Raw genomic sequence first — 21,282 nt, forward strand, 5'->3', positions numbered from 1 at the left:
AAATATAAAATAATAAAAGATGCGGCGCTTTTACCCGCGCCGTAAACAAAAATACAAATAATAATACATAGGGGCGGGACGCTCCGCCACAGGTGTGCATATCAAATAGCTCCCTCGTGGTATTTTGTGACATAATTTGCATACATTTCCACCCGTTAACATTATTAATTATATTTAAATGACTTGAATGTGGTACTTTTTCCACACGCTTTTTTCCATGCATTAGGTTGCCTGCCACTGGTTAGTGAATACAGCAGGTGTACAAAGCATGCAGTAAAGGGGCTTACTGCGTGCAAAACACATTACCGCTGTTTAGTGAATGAGGCCCATAATATCTACAAGTAACCACTAACTTAAAAAAAAAATGTCAGACCCAGAATCAAATTTTAATCTTTTTAATGGAAAAACTGTTGAAGAATGGTTTAAAGATACATTTTCTGAACAGGACGAAGTACCGGTAATTGTAATTTCTTTAAAAGAAAAACGGCACAGTGAAATAACGGAAACAGAACTAAATCTAGGGTGGTCAAACTTATTTTTAGATTTCAACAAACAAAACCCCAAATAGGTTATTAACTAGTTTTTACTGAACATCTAAAATTAAAATTAAAAAAGGTTTTAAACGTGTAAAAATGCTTTTTAGAAAAAATGTGTCACTAAAATATCAAAACTTTTCAAAGGGAAAATTCACTCCTAGCTAGATTGTGATTTTCAGCCAAGACTGTCAGGAGGGCGTGTCACCGAGACAGCCACTCTGTCAATGCAGCAGCACTGAGGGGTATTGCTGCAGAACGAAGGCTCCCACAGCGTAGCTCACACAGGGTCGTGCTGCGTGCGCAACTGGTAGTAGACGTCACCATTATATGCTACAGCCTGATCACGTGATAAGGGTGACAAATGTAGGTACTAAAACTAAGTTTATTTCATGACAATAACCTAACCCTAAACCTAAGGTTCGTGGGGTATTATTGTCACGTGGTAGAGGTGTTGAGGGTCAATGAAGCATTAGGTAAATTACAAGTTGCGCACACAGCACTACTCTGTGTGAGCTACCCTGTGTGAGCTACGCTGTGTGAGCTACGCTGTGCGAGCTACCTGTGCTAGGTACCCTGTGCGAGCTGCGCTGTGCGAGCTACCCTGTGCGAGCTACCTTGTGAGAGCTACCTTGTGCGAGCTACCCTGTGCGAGCTACGCTGTGCGAGCTACCCTGTGCGAGCTATGCTGTTCGTTCTGCAGCTAGATACTCTTGGCAGCACTTGCTGTTGCCATTGTCTCAGACAGCAGTGATTAGTTATAAATAAGGCCCTGTGAAAAATTCACAGCAGTGTCATGGGTAAAGTATCCTATTTCGCGGAATGTGCACGGAACTATTTTATAAATTATGTCTACAGATTATTATTATTTTTTTAAACATCAAATATAGAGATAAATGCACTGACATCATCAAAATCAACGTCAAAGTTATTCAAGCACTTTACAATAGCTTGTGAAACTGTGTAATTAACAGCCTGTAGGTAAAGTGTATCTGCATGGACAGCTTTCAGTTCTAGTACGTTTGGTGCATGTTCACCATTTAGGTCTTGCAAAACAAATACAATGCGTAGCCCATACTAATCTTGGGCAGTGACCACTGACAAGCAACCGGACTGTTTTACCAATTCCATAATCTCCTGCTTATGATACTCGGCAACTTTAGCTAAGTATTCATGTCTCAGCTGGGCTGATGAAGGAATCACTCCAACATTTGCTACACTCAGTCTGAAGAATTTCCATAACTTTTGGTTGTCAAAAGGGATATTTTCGCAAACAAATGCCTCTGTCAGGTCAAGCAGAGCTGTACAGTTTCATTAATGTGATTTTTTTTTGTATGAAACACAAATAATAATTATGAAATAATTTATTTTTTATTTCTTAAGAATATTGTAAAAATCACGGTAGTGGGCTAATTTCACGATTTCCGCGCAGCCCGTGAAATCGCGATTTACACAGGCCTTCGTTATGAACTTTGACTGGACGCCTGTAAAAACTGAATGCACATCACTTAATCCAACCCACATATCTTCCAAACCCCACCCGGTAGAATAATAATTCAAAGAGGTATGTCTTCCAGACACATAGCATTAACCATTTATGTAATCTGTGGGAGTTTGGAATGTAAACTATTTTTTTTTAATGTTCCGACTGACAGAATAATGTGAAAACAGGGTGTGACAGGAGTGAAAGGAGCCCCTCTTGTAATTTGCCCTCCCGACTACTGGCAGCGCTGTGCAGGAAGGACCGAGACACAGGAGAATGGCTGAGTCATGGTTGGGGCAGAAGCCACAGTGGGGGTGGCCATCTTAACTTGGGGCAGGACCTCATGGTTGAGCCCCATTATTGCAATCAGCTGTGCTGCGCTCGACGATTGGCTGAGGTGGGGCAGTGCACTGATTGTAGGGGCAGGGCTCGGCACTATTTAGGCTGTGGGGTTCTGCCATTTGGCCTCCCTATCCTCGACTGAGACAGTTGTGCTGCGTGAGCTCTGTGAGTTTTGTTCTTTTGTTTGTTTTGTTTATATTCAGACTGAGGATTCCCAGACCGGCTGCCTTCAAGTCCGGACTTTTCCCTGAGATCCTTGGAAGCTGCAGGAATTACTTATCCTGTTTTTTGAAGAGGGAGCCCGAGCCACCTGCTGTGGTGTGGATCACTGAAAAACCCTGTGGCAGTGTTTCTCTTCTGTTTGGACTATTTGTTTTTCATTTCAAGCCTCTGCTTACCATAGCTGGTAACAGAGGCAGTTTCTTTTGCTGCAATTGTTTTGGAACCCTCTGCTCGGGACTTTGTGTTTTTTGTGGGAGTTATAAATAAAAATCCAACCCCCAACTACGTGCTTCCTGCCTCCATCACTTCTGTGTCACATCACTTCCTCCCATAACCCACCACACAGGGATCCAGAAAAATTAAGTTTATTTTACAGCAGCTTGTAAGTGTAGTATACTGAAGTTGTGTGGTTTTGTCAAAATATATGTAAACTCGCTGTCCTACAGACATGGTGCCTCGGCTAAGTATGGAAATTCAATGGCCGCTTGTCTTAAAAACAATATGATTTTTTGTGCCGAATGTAATCTAGGTGAATTCTACAATCTAAAGAATGATATTTTGTGAGATTTATATTATAATATTTTGAGAAATTATTATTACAATTAATACAACAGGTTTCATTGTCTTTTGCGATATGTAGTGACTTTAGAGCTCTGTAAACATAAACCTACTCAAACATACTTAAATACTTAAAGACAGACGTGCAGTGGACAAAAAATTGTATTAAAATATGTTTATTTTACAATTGATGATTACTGGGATAATCTTACATAGATTTAAAAACTGCTACATTCACGATTCGCACACACTGTCCTCATATGGGATAATGTGATCACACCCTGTTCAGCCCACTCTACATCAATTAACAGAAAAGTTAATTTAGCGAAATACTTGAGAATTTAACAATGCTAACAATATTATTTTCTGTAATTAAAAACCTAAGACAAAGTGGAAAAGACCAAACAAAACACTATCTAGTAACACCAGCAGAGCTGGAGAAGCTAAAAACAAAAAAAAAGTTTCCTGAAAGGCAGGCACAAAGCGAGCATTATTACACACAATATCATGCAATTTTCAAGTGAACATGTATTCCAAAAGTCACTGATCTATAATTAAATTTAGGCCTAATTTAAAGTTGTATCAGATGTATTTATGTAATTTACTAAGTTTGCCTTTCTCTTTAGGTGAATACATGTCAACAGCTGATTCTTGGTATTGATCTATAGTAACGTTGCAGGACGTACAGAAGAGCTTACCTCCATTAATGAAATAGACCATTAGCAAGTAATATGTTAATATAATTGATCTACAGAAATTATTTACTTAATACACATTTTAATCAATATTTATTATATTTATGAATAAACTAATGTAAATTAATAAAAATAAAACTATTTTAAACAAATGTTGTTTACTTTTCACTAAAGCTGTTTTCTTGTGCATTGTGAAATTTACTGTTATTGGAATTTTTTTTTTTTTTATGCTGTATTCATTTAAAAAGTACATAAATCTAATCATTTTATAATTGTTTTATAATAGCATTAAGGCACTCCAGGGGATGGGTTGACATGATATAACCATACAACCATTTACAAAAGGGCACTAAATTTGGAGTTAGCACACACGTAAAGTTGTGAGCCTAACGTGCTCAATAGATCTAAATTTACTGCCCCATTTACTAACGGAGAGGGCATTAATTTACATGCACAGTATTTGGCTAACTCACATACCATACCGTGCACGCTCCATGTATTGTGAGCGATAATTTAACGTGCATGATAATGTCAGAGACTTACCCGTGACCACCGTGATATCAAAAGCCCCAGCAGTCCTGGCTTATCTTTTGTTTAGTAGCTTATTGTGAAGGAAGCTTACATTGACCGGAAATAAGCAATCAACAGACACAGCACTCAGCAGGTGACAGGCAGAGGCAACGTAGCACTGTTACCTTTTACTTTTACCATGTATTCATTGTCTGATGTAAACAAAACAAAAAAAAGCCTTTTTCCTTTCTCCTTTAATGCATTTTAGTTTCTAAAATTGCATTGTACTTTATCATTTTGGAATTCTTCAAAACAACCCACCTTTTTAATAACACACATGTGCAGTCTGCATTGTATGAGTGTGTAACAGGGGGTCTTAGTACCTGCTACTTTAATTGTGGGTATCCGCTGAATGATGAGAGAGAGACAGAGGGATGCAGCTGACAATGCCACTCAGGCGTCACGATTTTATTAAAGTAAACAAAATGTTATGACAGGTGGCTGCCACTAGGGTACCAGCAATGATAGCCCTAGTGCAGGAGGACATACACAGACATAGCGTAATAAAAATAAGAGCTAAAAAAAAATGCAAAACAAAACACAGTGAGAAACAGCTAAAAACAAAAGTTTGCCACACACTGGCTTAGCGCTGCTCCCACTAAAAGGGAGGTCCCGCTCCGGAACCTACTCTGACACACTAAAATAAACTGGGGTGGGATCAAAATCCCCTAAATTAATCCCTATACAACTCACTCACACTGGCTCTCCACACAATAGTGAGGCTGCATGCTTGCTGAAACAAAAAAACAACCAAACTGGCTTTCCAGCTCCTTTTTTATACCATGTGGCTGGGCTTAATTGATCATCAATTAGTCAATTAATCCCCAGCCACATTCTGCACATGGATTTGGCAGAGTTGGATTTAACCCCATCCCTGCCAAACTTAAATTCAAAACTTCACAACTTTATTTATAACTGCAAAAACCTGCCATATCTAGTGCACATTTATTCTATATATATTTTTAAACTATACATACACACAATACAATACATTATTTACACGTGCAGGGCTTTTGCCCTGCCACAGAGTGACATTCCCATTACGCCAATCACAGCTCACAGAGGTAATAAAATAGCCAATCAAATAGCACACAGAATCAGTTTCCTCACGCACACAGCACACATAATTTTGATTAGGGTAGCGAAGCAAAGGCTTGTTTAAACTATTTTACTTTGTGTCAAATTTAAAATCAGTAGCAAAAAAAGTAGGTGGAGATGTCACGGAAGCGAAAGGTGGAGGTGGAACACAGAAGATCCCAAAATCGTTAGCCAGATGACTATTTGTTCAATTAATAATTTTGACAGCAAGGCAGTATGTCTACTTTGCAGTGCAACGACTGCAGTTATGAAAGATTATAACTAGGCTTGCTACTATTCGATTTTTATTTTTTTGCCAAATCGACAATTAATATCGATGTTTATTTTAGAAAGAATTTACCGTTTTTTTTCAATCTTTATTTTTCATTTCAAGCATGGTGGGTGAAATCGACCTTTATGCTTAAAAAAAAAAAAAAAAAAAAAAACTTTTTATACCATTGAAAAATGTCTCATTTGGCGAAACCCGTTATCATATTCAACATGTAACAAAACCATAGTTACTAACATTCCAATTGAAATAACGTTTGGTAACAGCTGAGCTATACCTTGTAAAGATAAAGATCCTACACAAATTTAAAAATGGTCTCAAATAAACCGTAGAAAACGCAACATAAAAAAGTGTATTGCACAGACTTTTATAGCATAAATTTACGAGTAAAAATCATATGCACATAACAAAACATTACATAGTTGAAGAGAACTAACTTTCACTTCTTTTTCAGAGTCTGAGCTCCCCCTCTCTCCTGCTTCAGCACAGCTGGACTCAGAGCCACTGGAAGGCAAGGCAGACGGGCCCGCTTCGTCCTGTCACGGAGACTTCAGCCGTCAGCCAGGGCATTGTGCACAATATTCATTAAGTGTTTTTCTCTTGTACCCCATTTTCAAATCAAACTAGTAACTGTCACCCGTATACCTAAAGCAAAAGCTTACGTACACCTTAACCCGCTAATTTCAAAGTAGGCACTTTAATGACAGACGTTGTAGCTGGCAAATGAAAGTGCACAGTCGATGCAGGTCTTGATGATTGACAATCATTTAAACAAATGAGAGCATTCTAGCACTGCTTCAGTCAATGAGATCTGTCAGAACAGGGTGAAATTACAGGACAGACTGCAAGTAAGAACATACGAAAGTTTACAAACGAGAGGAGGCCATTCAGCCCATCTTGCTCGTTTGGTTGTTAGAATCTCATAAAGCAGCTTCTTGAAGGATCCCAGGGTGTCAGCTTCAACAACATTACTGGGGAGTTGGTTCCAGACTCTCACAATTCTCTGTGTAAAAAAGTGCCTCCTATTTTCTGTTCTGAATGCCCCTTTAATCTCCATTTGTGACCCCTGGTCCTTGTTTCTTTTTTCAACTCAAAGAAGTCCCCTGGGTTGACATTGTCTATACCTTTTAGGATTTTGAATGTTTGAATCAGATCGCCGCATAGTCTTCTTTGTTCAAGACTGAATAGATTCAATTCTTTTAGCCTGTCTGCATATGACATGCCTTTTAAACCCGGGATAATTCTGGTTGCTCTTCTTTGCACTCTTTCTAGAGAAGCAATATCCTTTTTGTAACGAGGTGACCAGAACTGAACACAATATTCTAGGTGAGGTCTTACTAATGCATTGTAGAGTTTTAACATTACTTTGATTTAAATTCAACACTTCTCACAATATATCCGAGCATCTTGTTAGCCTTTTTTTATAGCTTCCCCACATTGTCTAGATGAAGACATTTCTGAGTCAACATAAACTCCTAGGTCTTTTTCATAGTTCCCTTCTTCAATTTCACTATCTCCCATATGATATTTATAAAAACGTATAGTTTTTATAAATATCATATGGGAGTGTGGCAAAGTGCCCCCCCTGTGTATGTTATATGTTACGTGTTGTGTGTAAATGTTGGTATATAAGCATTGGTACACGGGATATAAGCTGGTCTGTGTTTCACGTGTGTGTAAATTGTGTATTTGTATTTAGGCACGGGGATGGCACATCACATCACGTGCAAGTAAAAAGTAATAATATGTGAGCACGGGGAATTGCACTTTAATTAATTCACGTGCAGTTGTACCGAGATTCCAATTGAATGATTGACTAGCAATCGAGTCTTGGTACAACTGCATAAAAGCTGCATGTTTTCACTCACTGGGGGTTGGTGTTCGGTGAGTGGAGAACGGGAGAGAGAGGAGAAAAGAAAGCAAAGTAAAGTAAAGTAATTAGTGTTTTCACTCACCGTGTTTGTCCGTTTGTCTGTTCACTGTTTAGTCTGTTTTGTTTGTCTCTTTATTTTGGCGTATAGTGCCGTGTCCCGTGTTTTTGTGTTCAAACCTTTTATTTTCTGTTCTGTCTGTTTATTCATTAAATGCTGAGCGCGATCACGCTTAACCAAAACTCCAAGTCTCTGTGTGTTACTTCCTGGCTCTGGTCTGACACCACCCACTCCGGCCGTCTTTGTGACAGGGGGATAGTATAAAAACTACACAAACTAGAGAGGATTTCTAAATGTTTACTTTTGATAAGAAAATAAAAAATAGCAAGTGGTTTTACCGATGTTTATCATATATAAATTTATTTCAGTCTAACTTATATTTTTGGGGAATTCAACGTTTAACATGCTTTACCGATTAATATCGAAAAGTATCAAGCCTAAGTACAACATCACTATGACACGCTGCACAAAGCAACATATTTTGAGTTTACTGGAAACGAAAGAAGCTATGGAGTCAACTAAAGGTTTTTCTGAAAAGTGCTGTGGATGCCATGAACAACACAACCACAGGAAAGGACTTTTTTAACTTCAAGAAGCCATGGAAAGTGCAGAATTACCTTAGAAGAAAGTAACTGGGATTACAACAGAGGGTACACCATATGACTGGACAAAAGAGTGGACTGGCTAGCTGGAAAAAATTAAAGAAAGAAATGCAGAAGTACCAATTTTCTTACAGTGGATTCTGCATGAACAGGCATTATGTGGAAAAGTTGCAAAATTAGAACACGTAATGAACATTGTTATCAAGTGTGCCAGAAAAGAAGTGCCAAGTGTCCGGACAGAAGTCATGAAAAGGTACATTCATAGTGGTACTGTTTACTATTTAGCATTTTCACAGCTTGTCAGTATCTCTTTTTCAGTGTTAAAAATATTATATTTTGGAATATAAGTTAAATATTACATCCTTTTTTTACTGTTTGAGATTTCCATTGAAAGTAAAATATTCTTCTATTTCCCATTATATTACATTTGTGATATTGAGTTTTTCTGCCAGTGTTCTAGAAAGCTGCTTCTAGTTATATTTGCCTATTTCTGTACAATAAAATACATTAAGTAATATGTTGAATATGTAACACAATTTTTGTTCCTGGGTAGTAAGTGTTATTTCCTAATTGCTTATGCCTCAAAAGTATAGAAAATGGCTATTATTCCACACAAACTTTGCTTTTGTGACCAGGAGTGATATTTTGAAATTTACCTATTTCCAATGAGAAAACGGGCAGATTTGTGTCTTTTCGTTCACATAAAGTCAGAAAAAAACAACATATGAATCCAAATTAACATCTACTCTCGAGTTCCTGGGTGTAAAAAGATGCCGACTGGCTTGTGGGATCGGAGGATGCCTGGGTCCCTGAGCTGTGCGGGGAATCGCCGCAGTGAAGGAGAACAAAATAATAATAATTGGGCATTCCAAATTGGGGGGAAATCGGGGGTAAAAATAATTTCTAAATTTATAAAAAACATAAAAAAAAAGCATGAGCTGTATTCACATGGTATTTACTAAAGGATGTTAATTTTAGTGCACGCATTTATTAGTACGTATGGGAACCAGGCTTTAACCACTGATAGGCACGCTATTTTTCTGGCCTGAAAACTAGAGATGTGCAGTTCGATTCTTTTTACTGACTTGATTCATTTGATTCATTCATTTAGTGAATCGATTCAACAGATTTGTTCTTAAATTCGCTGATTCACTATCGCAAAATAAATACATCTTGCTGCATTACTTGGTTATTAAAATTTGTTTGAATGGAAAAATCTGTCAGCAAGGGCCATTTAAGTTAAGACTGTTCACTTGGTGGGCCACACCGTAAAAAAAATAAGTAAATAAATAAATGAATTGATTGTATGTAGGCCAATATACTACTCAAAACACATTACCCCCACTGCACGATTCCTAGCCATCAATAAGTATGCAGGCATGGTTTCAATCAATTACACCGTGTAACAATTATTTTTTTTGGTTTGGTTCCTGGGTAATAAGTGTTATTTCCTAATTGCTTATGCCTCAAAAGTATAGAAAATGGCTATTATTCCACACAAACTTTGCTTTTGTGACCAGGACAGTGATATTTTGAAATTTACCTATTTCCAATGAGAAAACGGGCGAATTTGTGTCTTTTCGTTCACATAAAGTCAGAAAAAAACAACATATGAATCCAAATTAACATGGAGGACAAAGACCAGCCCTGCAAGTCTCCACCCCCAAGCTCACTCGGCACCTGGTCTGTAGGAGTCGCCGAAGAGCGATGAGGAGAAACAGTCTAAGCCGGATCCCACCTCCCCAACCCCAGGAGTGCCAAAGCCAATGTGGCACCTCGAAGACCGGCTGCCTCGCAACAACCAGGATTCGAATTTGCAATCTCTGGATGTATGACTCACTCTGGATGCTCATTTAAATACATTATCATGTGTAGTCAGGAATAAGGAACCCTTTACCTGTCTCCAGTATTCCAGGGGACCCATTATCGTGGAGCACTCCCCAGGCAGGTTAGGGGAGGGGACTGGAGTGTCTGTGAGTTTGCCAGAGACAGCAGTGGTGGCAGCAGACATAAAGAGCTCCAGACACCCAGCTGGGAAAGAAACTGAATTCTCCCCGATTTGTTGTTGTTTCAGATTCAGATTTGGAAAATAAACCTGCTTCGTTGGAAAGATTGAGTGTCTCATTCATACACAACACAATGCATCGCATTTTATCCACTTCCACTGGTGTACTTATTAATTTTAGTAAAGCACAATAATACCGGGTGTGCAAGGAATAAGGGTTACACATGTATTACCATAAAAATCACATATTATGGCACAATAAAATTAGTGTGCACCATAATATGCCCACTATTTCACGCGATAATGAACAAAATTGCAATAGTAAATACGGAAATCATTAACGTGGACAATAATTGCAAATAAACAAGTTTAGGCTCTCGGTGAAGAATTATACCGATACACCTGTTCATAACATAATTGACATCCAACTTGCATGTACTTAGCTTTGTTTTTTCAGCCCACTATGTTAGGCAGTGTTTAGGGCAGATGGTCATAAAAAAAGAAAATCTGAAATACACACTGAAAAGTTAGTGACTATAAGAATTAAACCTCAGATACATCAGATATATACTGTAGTATAAAATACAGTACCATGATCACTTATTTGGATACACTCAGCAGTAATACATTAAAGTTCTCACACGAGCAGACCATTTTGTTATTGCCATAAAATACAATGATTATTATTTGTTACCTTGACTTCCACATGTGCCATCAGAACTGCAAAGTTGGTAAGGTGATTACAAGAACAAGTTGTGTGAGTCTTATTGGTTCCCAACAGCCTGCAGCCCTGTGTTGACCAGCATCCAGTCATTGTGCGTTTCGAATAGCTCCAGAATGAGCAGTTGGGATTGAAATTTTCTTCAGATTGCTGAAAAAGTAATAATAATAATAATAATAATAATAATAATAATAATAATAATAATAATAACAAGTTATGCTGTGCCACAAGCTAATGTTTTACAATGGTGACCACCTTTATTTAACAAGCATAACAAAAAAAAAAAAAAAAAGCCAAATCATTACCTTGCTCACTGCAAATGCGTTTTTTGAAGCAATGACTAAATTCAACTCTTACAGAGCTATCTGCTTTATTTGCACTGTAGACCAGGAACAGAATAGCTCTCTGCAATCGAGAACTGCAATGAACTGATCTTGACTGCTACAAATGTAGCATCCCCTCTTGATACTTTTCTAAAACTTTATGCCAAAAAGTCTGAATTCTTCAACACAGCATGATTACCAAGAGAAGTGTAAGGTGATTGGTAAAGATGTAGCAGAACAAACAAGACAGTGTGTAACCTACAAAAACAAATAAATAAGTGACGGCTCTAACAATAGATTTTCTTTCTGGTGATTTAGAATACAGATGTGGAAGGGAATGCTGCATCTGAGTGCAGTGGTCTACATCAAAAATAATTGGTGACAGAAAGTAACACATTTATAAACATATCAAACATTTTATAAATCACCCGAAAGTCAGCTACTCTCTGTCAGCTACTATTTCTGAAATCCAGTCTGAAATCTATATTATATCAAAGAACCAATGCGTTAATATTATGTAGTTGTGAAATATTTAAACAAAATGTTCACAGCACAATGGAAAATTGCCATCTTTACCATGGCACAGAATGAGAGGTAGACTATTAAAATATAAAGAAACCTGTTAACTGTACATCAGGATTTTCAATAAAATGTAATTATTTTGTATCTGCTTTTACTGCAGACAGTTTGCTTTTGGGAAGGAGATATCAATATCAGTACTCTAAGAGTATTATAAAGCTCTGACTTAGCAATTTCAACTTAAATCTACCAGTTAGCCTCATATTCTATTTCCTCAGTTGGTAATAGTATCTTTTTTTTCAGATACTTGATCTAAAAATCCTTTCAGATGTATTGTTCTAAGGACTACACCAACACTTTGAAGAGAGGCACAGCCGCTGTCTGTTTTCATTCACTCCAGAGAGCAATACATCTTCTTAGATTTTTAGATAAAGATTCTGAAACAATGACAATACAAATAATTCCATAGACATAATAAAATTGGTCCAAATAAGATAGATGATGACAGGCTATTAAGAATGGTATTAATTAAAAATTCTTATTCAGAACTCCATTATCAGTCTTGTAGTACTACTTTATATTGGGGTTAACTCAACCTCATTCTCTACCTACGGTATTATGGGTTCAAGTTAAGCACATGGGTAACAAGCCTGTGTTCTCTTTTGATACTTATTTGATCCTGAATGTTTATGTAGAATCGGCTATTTCTTACCAAACGCTTTTTAGGTTAAGGTGCCCTGATTTGGAAAGTTCAATGGGTTCACTCTGCTTGGGCATTACAGCATGATACAATCAGTGCACATACATGTCAAGTAATTGGCCTCAACAGACCTCAGAGACAAAGTCTGGTATTATGGAAATGTTCTGTTTGTATGGAGAAAATTATTTTATGGTAGAGTTACATTTTCATTCTTCAGGTGCTGCAGTATAAAAACAGATACCACCCGCTGTATATTTAAGGAACTCAAATTGCAATGCTAAAGAGAAAATAGTCTGAAACTGACATGTGTCAAGGACAGCGTAATGCATGTTTTAAAACAACATAGGAAAGGGATTATATAAACAGTACCTGCAGGTGTTTGACAGTGAACACCACTGGGTCTGACAGATAGACTTTATTACTCTCCTTGTTTATGGCAGCAGTAATTACAGGAGAGTTGACAATGACAGAGTAGTTGGTGGACATGGCCTCGCTCCCTAACTTCATGCTGGCATTCTCTGTAGAAAGGTAGGAGCCGAGGTGCTTGTAGAGGACAAAAGCAACCTTAATCTCACCTAAAGTATCAAATATAAACATGATACAAAGCATCAGGTTCAAGATCTAACTTAGAGAAGTCTTAAATATTCTGGTGGAAGCAGTCAATATAAAATCAACTTTTTAATCATTTTAGCACCTTTAGTTATTCATTTTAGCTAATTTAACAGGCTGATGATTGCAAAGCATACTGTATTAGATTACTGCAGTTAACAGTTTTACTGTTTGATTTTCACTGCTGGCATCTGAAGAAGAGGGTGACATGAAAGGGTTTACAGTATATAATTGATAATTATAGACACATAAATTTACATTTCTTAATTTAACTGTATATATAGTGAGTCATACATGTTCATAACAAAAATATGCATTTCAGCGACAAAAATGAAACACTCACATTTTGAAAATAATACTTTGATCTACAACCTGACAATTTTAAAACAGCATTCATAGGAAAAATGAACAAATACAAAACTCACCATTTCTGCCATTTTGTTTTAAAGTACTTGCTGATAGCTGAATGGAGTTTCCATTACCACCAGTTTGGGGAAACTTCAGGTCTGCCAAAGTTATGTCTGTGCTTAATCTAGCAACTTCCAGCTCTGTTAAGTACACCAAACAAAACATCTTAATCAAATGGGTTAATGGGTTATCCATGCCTTACCCATGTCCTGCCATGTAACCCACTAGCTTCAGCCAAAAATGATGTCATGAAAAGGAAAACGTTATCAGTTCTAACTGTTCATGTAAAATCTTATCACATTTACATGAGTGGTTTACAAGGTAAAGCCTTAATTAGCCCAACAAATCATATCATTGAACATATAGGGCTTGGTTTCCTAAACTATTTCTAATGAACGATGTTTGTATATTTTAGGTGTTAGCAAACTTTAGGAATGTAAATTAAATCTCAAAAGACTGTTTTATATAAGCAACAAAAATAACAAATAGTACTAAATATTCCTGTATTATTTTCCAATATGCTGTTCTGTATTCACATCTGATTCACAAAGTCATTTGTTTCGTAATTGATAGAAATTGCATTTGTAAATATTGCCCAAATTGAGATTAACTTCAGTGAATTGAGAATTGAGCCAATAGTATGTCACCCCCATTCTGAAATGGTCAATAATGTAACCTAAGGAATGTCTATACTGCATGTCACCACATTTCGATGAGCAGTAATGAGCATTTCTTGATGTTTTGTTATGCACCTTGCCTCCTTGCAGAAACACAAATAAATAGTTTTGACTCACTAATGTTTTCTGTGTTCTCCTGAACGACATCTGTCTTGAGCAGATTATCTGCAAGTACAAAGGCGCCCTCCTCCACAGTGTCCAGTAACATGGTGGCTGCTCGTAACTGGTCATTGGTTGTCAAGTCATGCCAAGCAGACTGGGCCAAAGGCTGAAGAAGGTTGTTGACAGTCTCCACCATGGCCTACAAAAGCAGAGGACATAATGGCTGGTGTCAGTGCAGTCCTTATGAGCTGTTAAGAATCTGAAAGTACATGCTACCCAACATATTACACACAACTTACATGTAACAGCATCGACTGCCACTATTCAGATAAGTTGAATGTGAATGTGCATGTGAATAATGCTGGTTCCCAGTTTTACAAATGGGCCTTGAGGGTTAAATCCTTTCACTAGGTTTGCTTGTTGTTTAGATTTTTAAACATAAAAATAAAACAGTGACTTCACTAATAAAGACAGCATGACAGCTTAGAAATAATATGTTTATAAATAGAATTTTATTTAAAAAGTCTGTATCCACTGAATTTCTAATTTCAACACAGTATTCAAGGTGTGTGATGTAACCTCTAATAGCCTTCCTCAATTTGTATATAAACCTTTAACAAAATAACCAAGCATTCTGTTAGACTTTTTAATTGCTTCTGGCAGTGAGAAGCTTATCCAAAATGTCAAAGTATTTTTAGCAGTGGGCCTCTTCTAGTTTAGTATCACCTATTTAGGGGCTTGAAGAGTTTCTGGATTTATTATATGGATTATATGGATTATATATATATATATATGTATATATGTATATATATATATATATATATATATATATATATATATATATATATATATATATATATATATGTATTAGGGGTGGGCACCAATATCGATATTTAAGAGATATTTGTTCGATATCGATAATTTCCATATCGCAATATCGTGGGATAAAAAAAAAATCACATAAGCTCGCAATTTTTAGCAGTATTATTGCTAATCTGCTAAAAATACAAACGCAGTATAATCAAGTTTATTTTATATTAAGATACAACAAATCCTATACGTACCAATCATTGTCAGTGTCGTAGGCAAACACCACACCTTAAAGTATTATTTAACCATTTTGCTCCATTGATTGGTGTTTTTCTTTTTGAGAACCTGAGTAACAAATGTATTTCAAACATTCAATAGCTATAAATCAAGAAAAACAACAAATCCACAAACCTGTGTCCCCCTCTCTCATGTGCTCTACTCCCATTTCTTTACCTGTTTCCTCTCACCGGCCGGCCAATCCCTTACCAGAAACTATATCCTGTTTTCAAAAAGTGCGTGCATCAATTAATTAAGAAACTTGACTGTCTTTTTTTTAAAGGGATACACTCTTAAAAAAAAAAAACTTAAGACAAATAATAATAATAATAATAATAATAATAATAATAATAATAATAATAATAATAATAATAATAATAATAATAAACAGGATATGTCAATAATTTGATATATGTAGATATCATTTTTTTTCCCCATTCAGAAGCTGCTCACAAGGTACCAAACGCTATTTGCATGCTGCATTAAACACTCTTGGGATTATTTTGAGATATGCACATGCGTCAGTGCAGTTAAGTGAGATGTATTTTTAAAACATCAAAACACATCTAAAAATAATGCAGCATTCAGCATGACACCGTACTCAATACTTTTAGATGTGTCGTGCATTTATACGCAGAGAAGATTAAATTCTGGATTGGCTAGCCTGCGCAGTGAAATATATAATATTTCGGTTTTGAGGTGGCTGATGATAGCATGGAATAATAAAACAATTAACAAGACGTTGTTTTTCTCCATGGATATTGTGAAGCAAAGCTAAGTTAAAGTAAGTTATTGCTTTTCCCAGGTGGGGGAGACTGCTGCTGTACCCTTGAGCAAGGTACTTTACCTAGATTGCTCTAGTAAAAACCCAACTAAAATAATGTGTAAAAAATAATGTGATATCTTGTAACAATTGTAAGTCGCCCTGGATAAGGGCGTCAGCTAATAAATAAATAAATAAATAATATTGCAATTGTGTTACATATTGTTTTGTGTTTTGGAAGACTTCGATATTATCGATATCGAAGTATGTGCACAATATCGATAAACAATTTTCATATTGATGCCCACCCAATATATATATATATAACAAGTAGCTTTCGAGGAGTTGAGGTGAGAGAAAGCAATAAATTCAAAAATAAATGGGTTGTAGGGAGATATGCAAATAAAGCATCACAAGAGTCAATCAAATCACGTGAAAGTTGCCTAAAGGCTTCTACATTCATAGCCTTTTAAAAGTCAAAATACAGTAGCTGCATACATGTTTCGCCCTTTTTGGGGCTCATCAGTACAGCACAACTGTACTTTGACTTCAGAAAGGCTCAGGAGAGTAAGTAAAAACAAGTAGCTTTCGAGTTAAGGTGAGAGAAAGCAATAAATTCAAAAACTGCCAATCTTGTAATGCTTTATTTGTATATCTCCCTACAAGCTATTTGTTTTTGAAGTTATTGCTTTCTCACCTTAACTCGAAAGCTACTTGTTTTTACTTACTCTCCTGAGCTTTTCTGAAGTCAAAATACAGTTGCGCTGTACTGATGAGCCCCAAAAAGGGCGAAACATGTATGCAGCTACTGTATTTTGACTTTTAAAACGCTGTGAATGTAGAAGCTGTTAGGTAACTTTCACACGATTTGATTGGCTCTTGTAATGCTTTATTTACATATCTCCCTACAACCCCTATATATATATATATATATATATATATATATATATATATATATATATATATATATACACACTGAGTGTACAAAACATTAGGAACACCTGCTCTTCCCATGGAATAGACAGATTTTTAAGCCTTGACACAATTGAGACATGGATTGTGTACTGTATGTGTGCCATTCAGAGGGTAAATGGGCAAGACAAAAGAGTTATGTGCCTTTGAACGGGGTATGGTAGTAGGTGCCAGGCGCGCCAATTTGAGTGTGTCAAGAACTGCAACGCTGCTGGGTTTTTCATGCTCAACAGTTTCCTGTGTGTATCAAGGATGGTCCACCACCCAAAGGACATCCAGCCAACGGCAGGCCAGTGGTCGAAAGCGGCTCATTGATGAAAGAGGCCAAAGGAGGTTGACATGAATTGTACAGAGCAGACGTGCTACAGTTAGTCAACTGACAGTCCAGTACAATATTGGTGCCGAAAGACCTATAAAAGAATGCACAACTCGTCGTACCTTGACACGAATGGGGTATGGCAGCCGACGACCTAATGGAGTTCCACTTCTTTCAGCAAAACACAAGAAACTGTGGTTGCAGTGGGCTAAGGAACAAAAACACTGGACACTGGAGGATTGGAAAAACATTGGCTGGTCTGATGAAATCTGGTTCCTGCTGTTTCACGCTGATGGGAGGACTAGGGTATGGAGAAAACCACATGAGTACATGCATCCATCATGCCGTGTGTCAACATTGCAGGCTGGTGGTGGTGGTGTGATGGTGTGGGGTGTGTTTTCATGGCACACATTGGGCCCCTTGATAAAAGTTGAGCAACGTTTGAATGCCACAGGATATCTAGACATCATTGCCAATCAGGTGCATCCCTTCATGGCAGCAGTGTATCCATCTGCTAATGGATTTTTTTCAGCAGGATAATGCCCCATGCCACAAGGCTAAGATTATCCAGGAATGGTTCCACGAACATGACAGTGAATTCAGCTTACGGCAGTGGCCTGCCCAGTCACCAGATCTCAATCCAATTGAGCATCTGTGGGATGAGATGGAACGAGCTATTCGGAGTAGAGATCCACTACCAGCCAACTTGACACAACTGTGGGAAGCATTGGAGTCAACATGGGCCAGCATCCCTGTGGAACGCTTTCGACGCCTTGTAGAGTCCATGCCCGACGAATTGAGGCTGTTCTGAGGGCAAAAGGGGGTGCAACTCAATATTAGGAAGGTGCTCCTAATGTTTTGTAAACTGTATATATACACAGTACCGGTCAAAAGTTTTAGAACACCCCCATTTTTCCAGTTTTTACTGAAATTTAAGCAGTTCAAGTCCAGTGAATAACCTGAAATGGTACAAAGGTAAGTGGTAAACTGCCAGAGGTTAAAAAAAAAAAGTATAGGTTACCAAAAACTGAAAAATAATGTACAGTTCAGAGTTATACAAAAAGGCCTTTTTCAGGGAACAAGTAATGGGTTAACAACTTACAGCTGTTCTGCAGCAATGGAAGTAAATTAACCTTGAAAGTTGATGCTAACAATTCCTACAGGTGTCCCAACTTTTGTTGATTACTTACAAACCCTCTGTCTGTATAAAAGCAGTGTTGGAACAGACTGTGTTCCTACACCCTCTTAAGCATTATTTGGACAGTATTGTACTGTAGGAAGTAGTATATTGCTCTCATAATGGCGAGAAAAAGGCAATTAACAAAGGAAGACAGACAGACCATTATAACCCTTAAAAGTGTAGGTCTTTCCTTTAGAGAAATTGCAAAGAAAGCCAAGGTGTCAGTGAGTACAGTTTCCTACACCATCAAAAGGCACTTGGAAACTGGAGGAAACTCTGACAGGAAGAGGTCTGGCAGACCCAAAGCCACAACAGAATCAGAAGACAAGTTTCTGAGAGTCAACAGCTTGCGTGATAGGCGGCTCACAGGACAACAGCTTCAAGCACAGCTTAACACTGGTCGAAGTAAGCAAGTCTCAGTTTCAACTGTGAAGAGAAGACTTCGAGCTGCAGGTTTGACAGGTCGAGGTGCAGTAAGAAAGCCATTGCTAAGATGGCAAAATAAGAAAAAGAGGCTTGCCTGGGCCATGAAGCACCGCCAGTGGACTACTGAAGACTGGAAGAAGATCTTATGGACCGATGAATCAAAATTTGAAATCTTCGGTTCATCTTGCAGGGTTTTTGTACGCCGTCGAGTAGGCGAAAGGATGGTTCCTCGGTGTGTGACACCAACTGTCAAACATGGAGGAGGAAGCGTGATGGTCTGGGGCTCTTTTGCTGGATCCAGAGTCGGCGACTTGCACAGAGTGAGTGGCACCCTGAACCAAAACTGCTACCACAGCATTTTGCAGCGCCATGCAATACCCTCTGGTATACGCCTAGTTGGTCAGGGGTTCATCCTACAGCAAGATAATGACCCAAAACATACCTCCAGGCTATGTCAGAACTACCTTAGAAGAAAAGAACAAGACGGTAGGCTTCAAATCATGGAATGGCCAGCACAGTCTCCAGACTTAAACCCCATCGAGCTGGTTTGGGATGAACTGGACAGAAGGGTGAAAGCAAAGCAACCTACAAGTGCAACACATTTGTGGGAACTTCTGCAACAGTGTTGGGAAGAACTTTCCGAACAATATTTGATTTCCATTGTAGAAAGACTGCCACGAGTGTGTTCGGCTGTTATATCTGCAAAAGGTGGCTACTTTGATGAGTCAAAAATTTAGATTAAATTTTGTTAATGATTCCATGATTTCTTTTTTATCTCCAATTGTTTATTTGTTCTATGCTTTAATTTCAGTGTACATTGAGACATTAAACTGCATAAATTTCACTAAAAACTGGAAAAATTGAGGTGTTCTAAAACTTTTGACCGGTAGTGTATATATATAAGAACATAAGAAAGTTTACAAACGAGAGGAGGCAATTCAGCCCATCTTGCTTGTTTGGTTGTTAGTAGCTTATTGATCCCAGAATCTCATCTAGCAGCTTCTTGAAGGATCCCAGGGTGTCAGCTTCAACAACATTACTGGGGAGTTGGTTCCAGACCCTCACAATTCTCTGTGTAAAAAAGTGCCTCCTATTTTCTGATTTTATATATATATACAGACGTGCTCAAATTTGTTGGTACCCCTCCACAAAAAACGAAGAATGCACAATTTTCTCTGAAATAACTTGAAACTGACAAAAGTAATTGGCATCCACCATTGTTTATTCCATATTTAACAGAAATCAGACTTTGCTTTTGATTTTTTATTCAACATAATATTGTAAATAAGAAAACAAATGAAAATGTCATGGACAAAAATGATGGGATCGCTAACCTAATATTTTGTTGCACAACCTTTAGAGGCAATCACTGCAATCAAACGTTTTCTGTAGCTCTCAATGAGACTTCTGCACCTGTTAACAGGTAGTTTGGCCCACTCTTCCTGAGCAAACTGCTCCAGCTGTCTCAGGTTTGATGGGTGCCTTCTCCAGACTGCAAGTTTCAGCTCTTTCCATAGATGTTCGATAGGATTCAGATCAGGACTCATAGAAGGCCACTTCAGAATAGTCCAATGTTTTGTTCTTATCCATTCTTGGGTGCTTTTAGCTGTGTGTTTTGGGTCATTATCCTGTTGGAGGACCCATGACCTGCGACTGAGACAGAGCTTTCTGACACTGGGCAGTACGTTTCGCTCCAGAATGCCTTGTTAGTCTTGAGATTTCATTGTGCCCTGCACAGATTCAAGGCACCCTGTGCCAGGCGCAGCAAAGCAGTCCCAAAACATAACCAAGCCTCCTCCATGTTTCACTGTAGGTATGGTGTTCTTTTCTTTGAAAGCTTCATTTTTTCATCTGTGAACATAGAGCCGATGGGACTTGCCAAAAAGCTCCAGTTTTGACTCATCTGTCCAAAGGACATTCTCCCAGAAGGATTGTGGCTTGTCAATATGCATTTTAGCAAATTCCAGTCTGGCCTTTTTATGTTTTTCTTTCAAAAGTGGAGTCCTCCTGGGTCTTCTTCCATGGAGCCCACTTTCGCTGAAAAAGCGACGGATGGTGCGATCAGAAACTGACGTACCTTCACCTTGGAGTTCAGCTTGTATCTCTTTGGCAGTTATCCTTGGTTCTTTTTCTACCATTCGCACTATCCTTCTGTTCAATCTGGGGTCGATTT

At 37.8% G+C, this 21,282-nt stretch overlaps 1 protein-coding gene across 13 annotated transcripts in view; it reads right to left on the bottom strand.

Annotated features, from left to right (window-relative positions):
- adgrl3.1 (adhesion G protein-coupled receptor L3.1) overlaps positions 1-21,282 on the bottom strand; it is a 450,501-nt gene that overhangs the window by 146,899 nt on the left and 282,320 nt on the right. For all 13 annotated transcript variants that reach the window (XM_059026057.1, XM_059026051.1, XM_034035060.3 and 10 more), the window contains 4 exons: positions 14,382-14,565; positions 13,605-13,727; positions 12,940-13,145; positions 11,002-11,178 (listed from right to left, as the gene is read on the bottom strand). In XM_059026057.1, the coding sequence (XP_058882040.1) occupies positions 11,002-11,178; positions 12,940-13,145; positions 13,605-13,727; positions 14,382-14,565 (690 nt within the window). The remainder of the gene's footprint in view (positions 1-11,001; positions 11,179-12,939; positions 13,146-13,604; positions 13,728-14,381; positions 14,566-21,282) is intronic.

This window comes from Acipenser ruthenus, chromosome 1, assembly GCF_902713425.1.
Source record: "Acipenser ruthenus chromosome 1, fAciRut3.2 maternal haplotype, whole genome shotgun sequence".
Taxonomy (NCBI): domain Eukaryota; kingdom Metazoa; phylum Chordata; class Actinopteri; order Acipenseriformes; family Acipenseridae; genus Acipenser; species Acipenser ruthenus.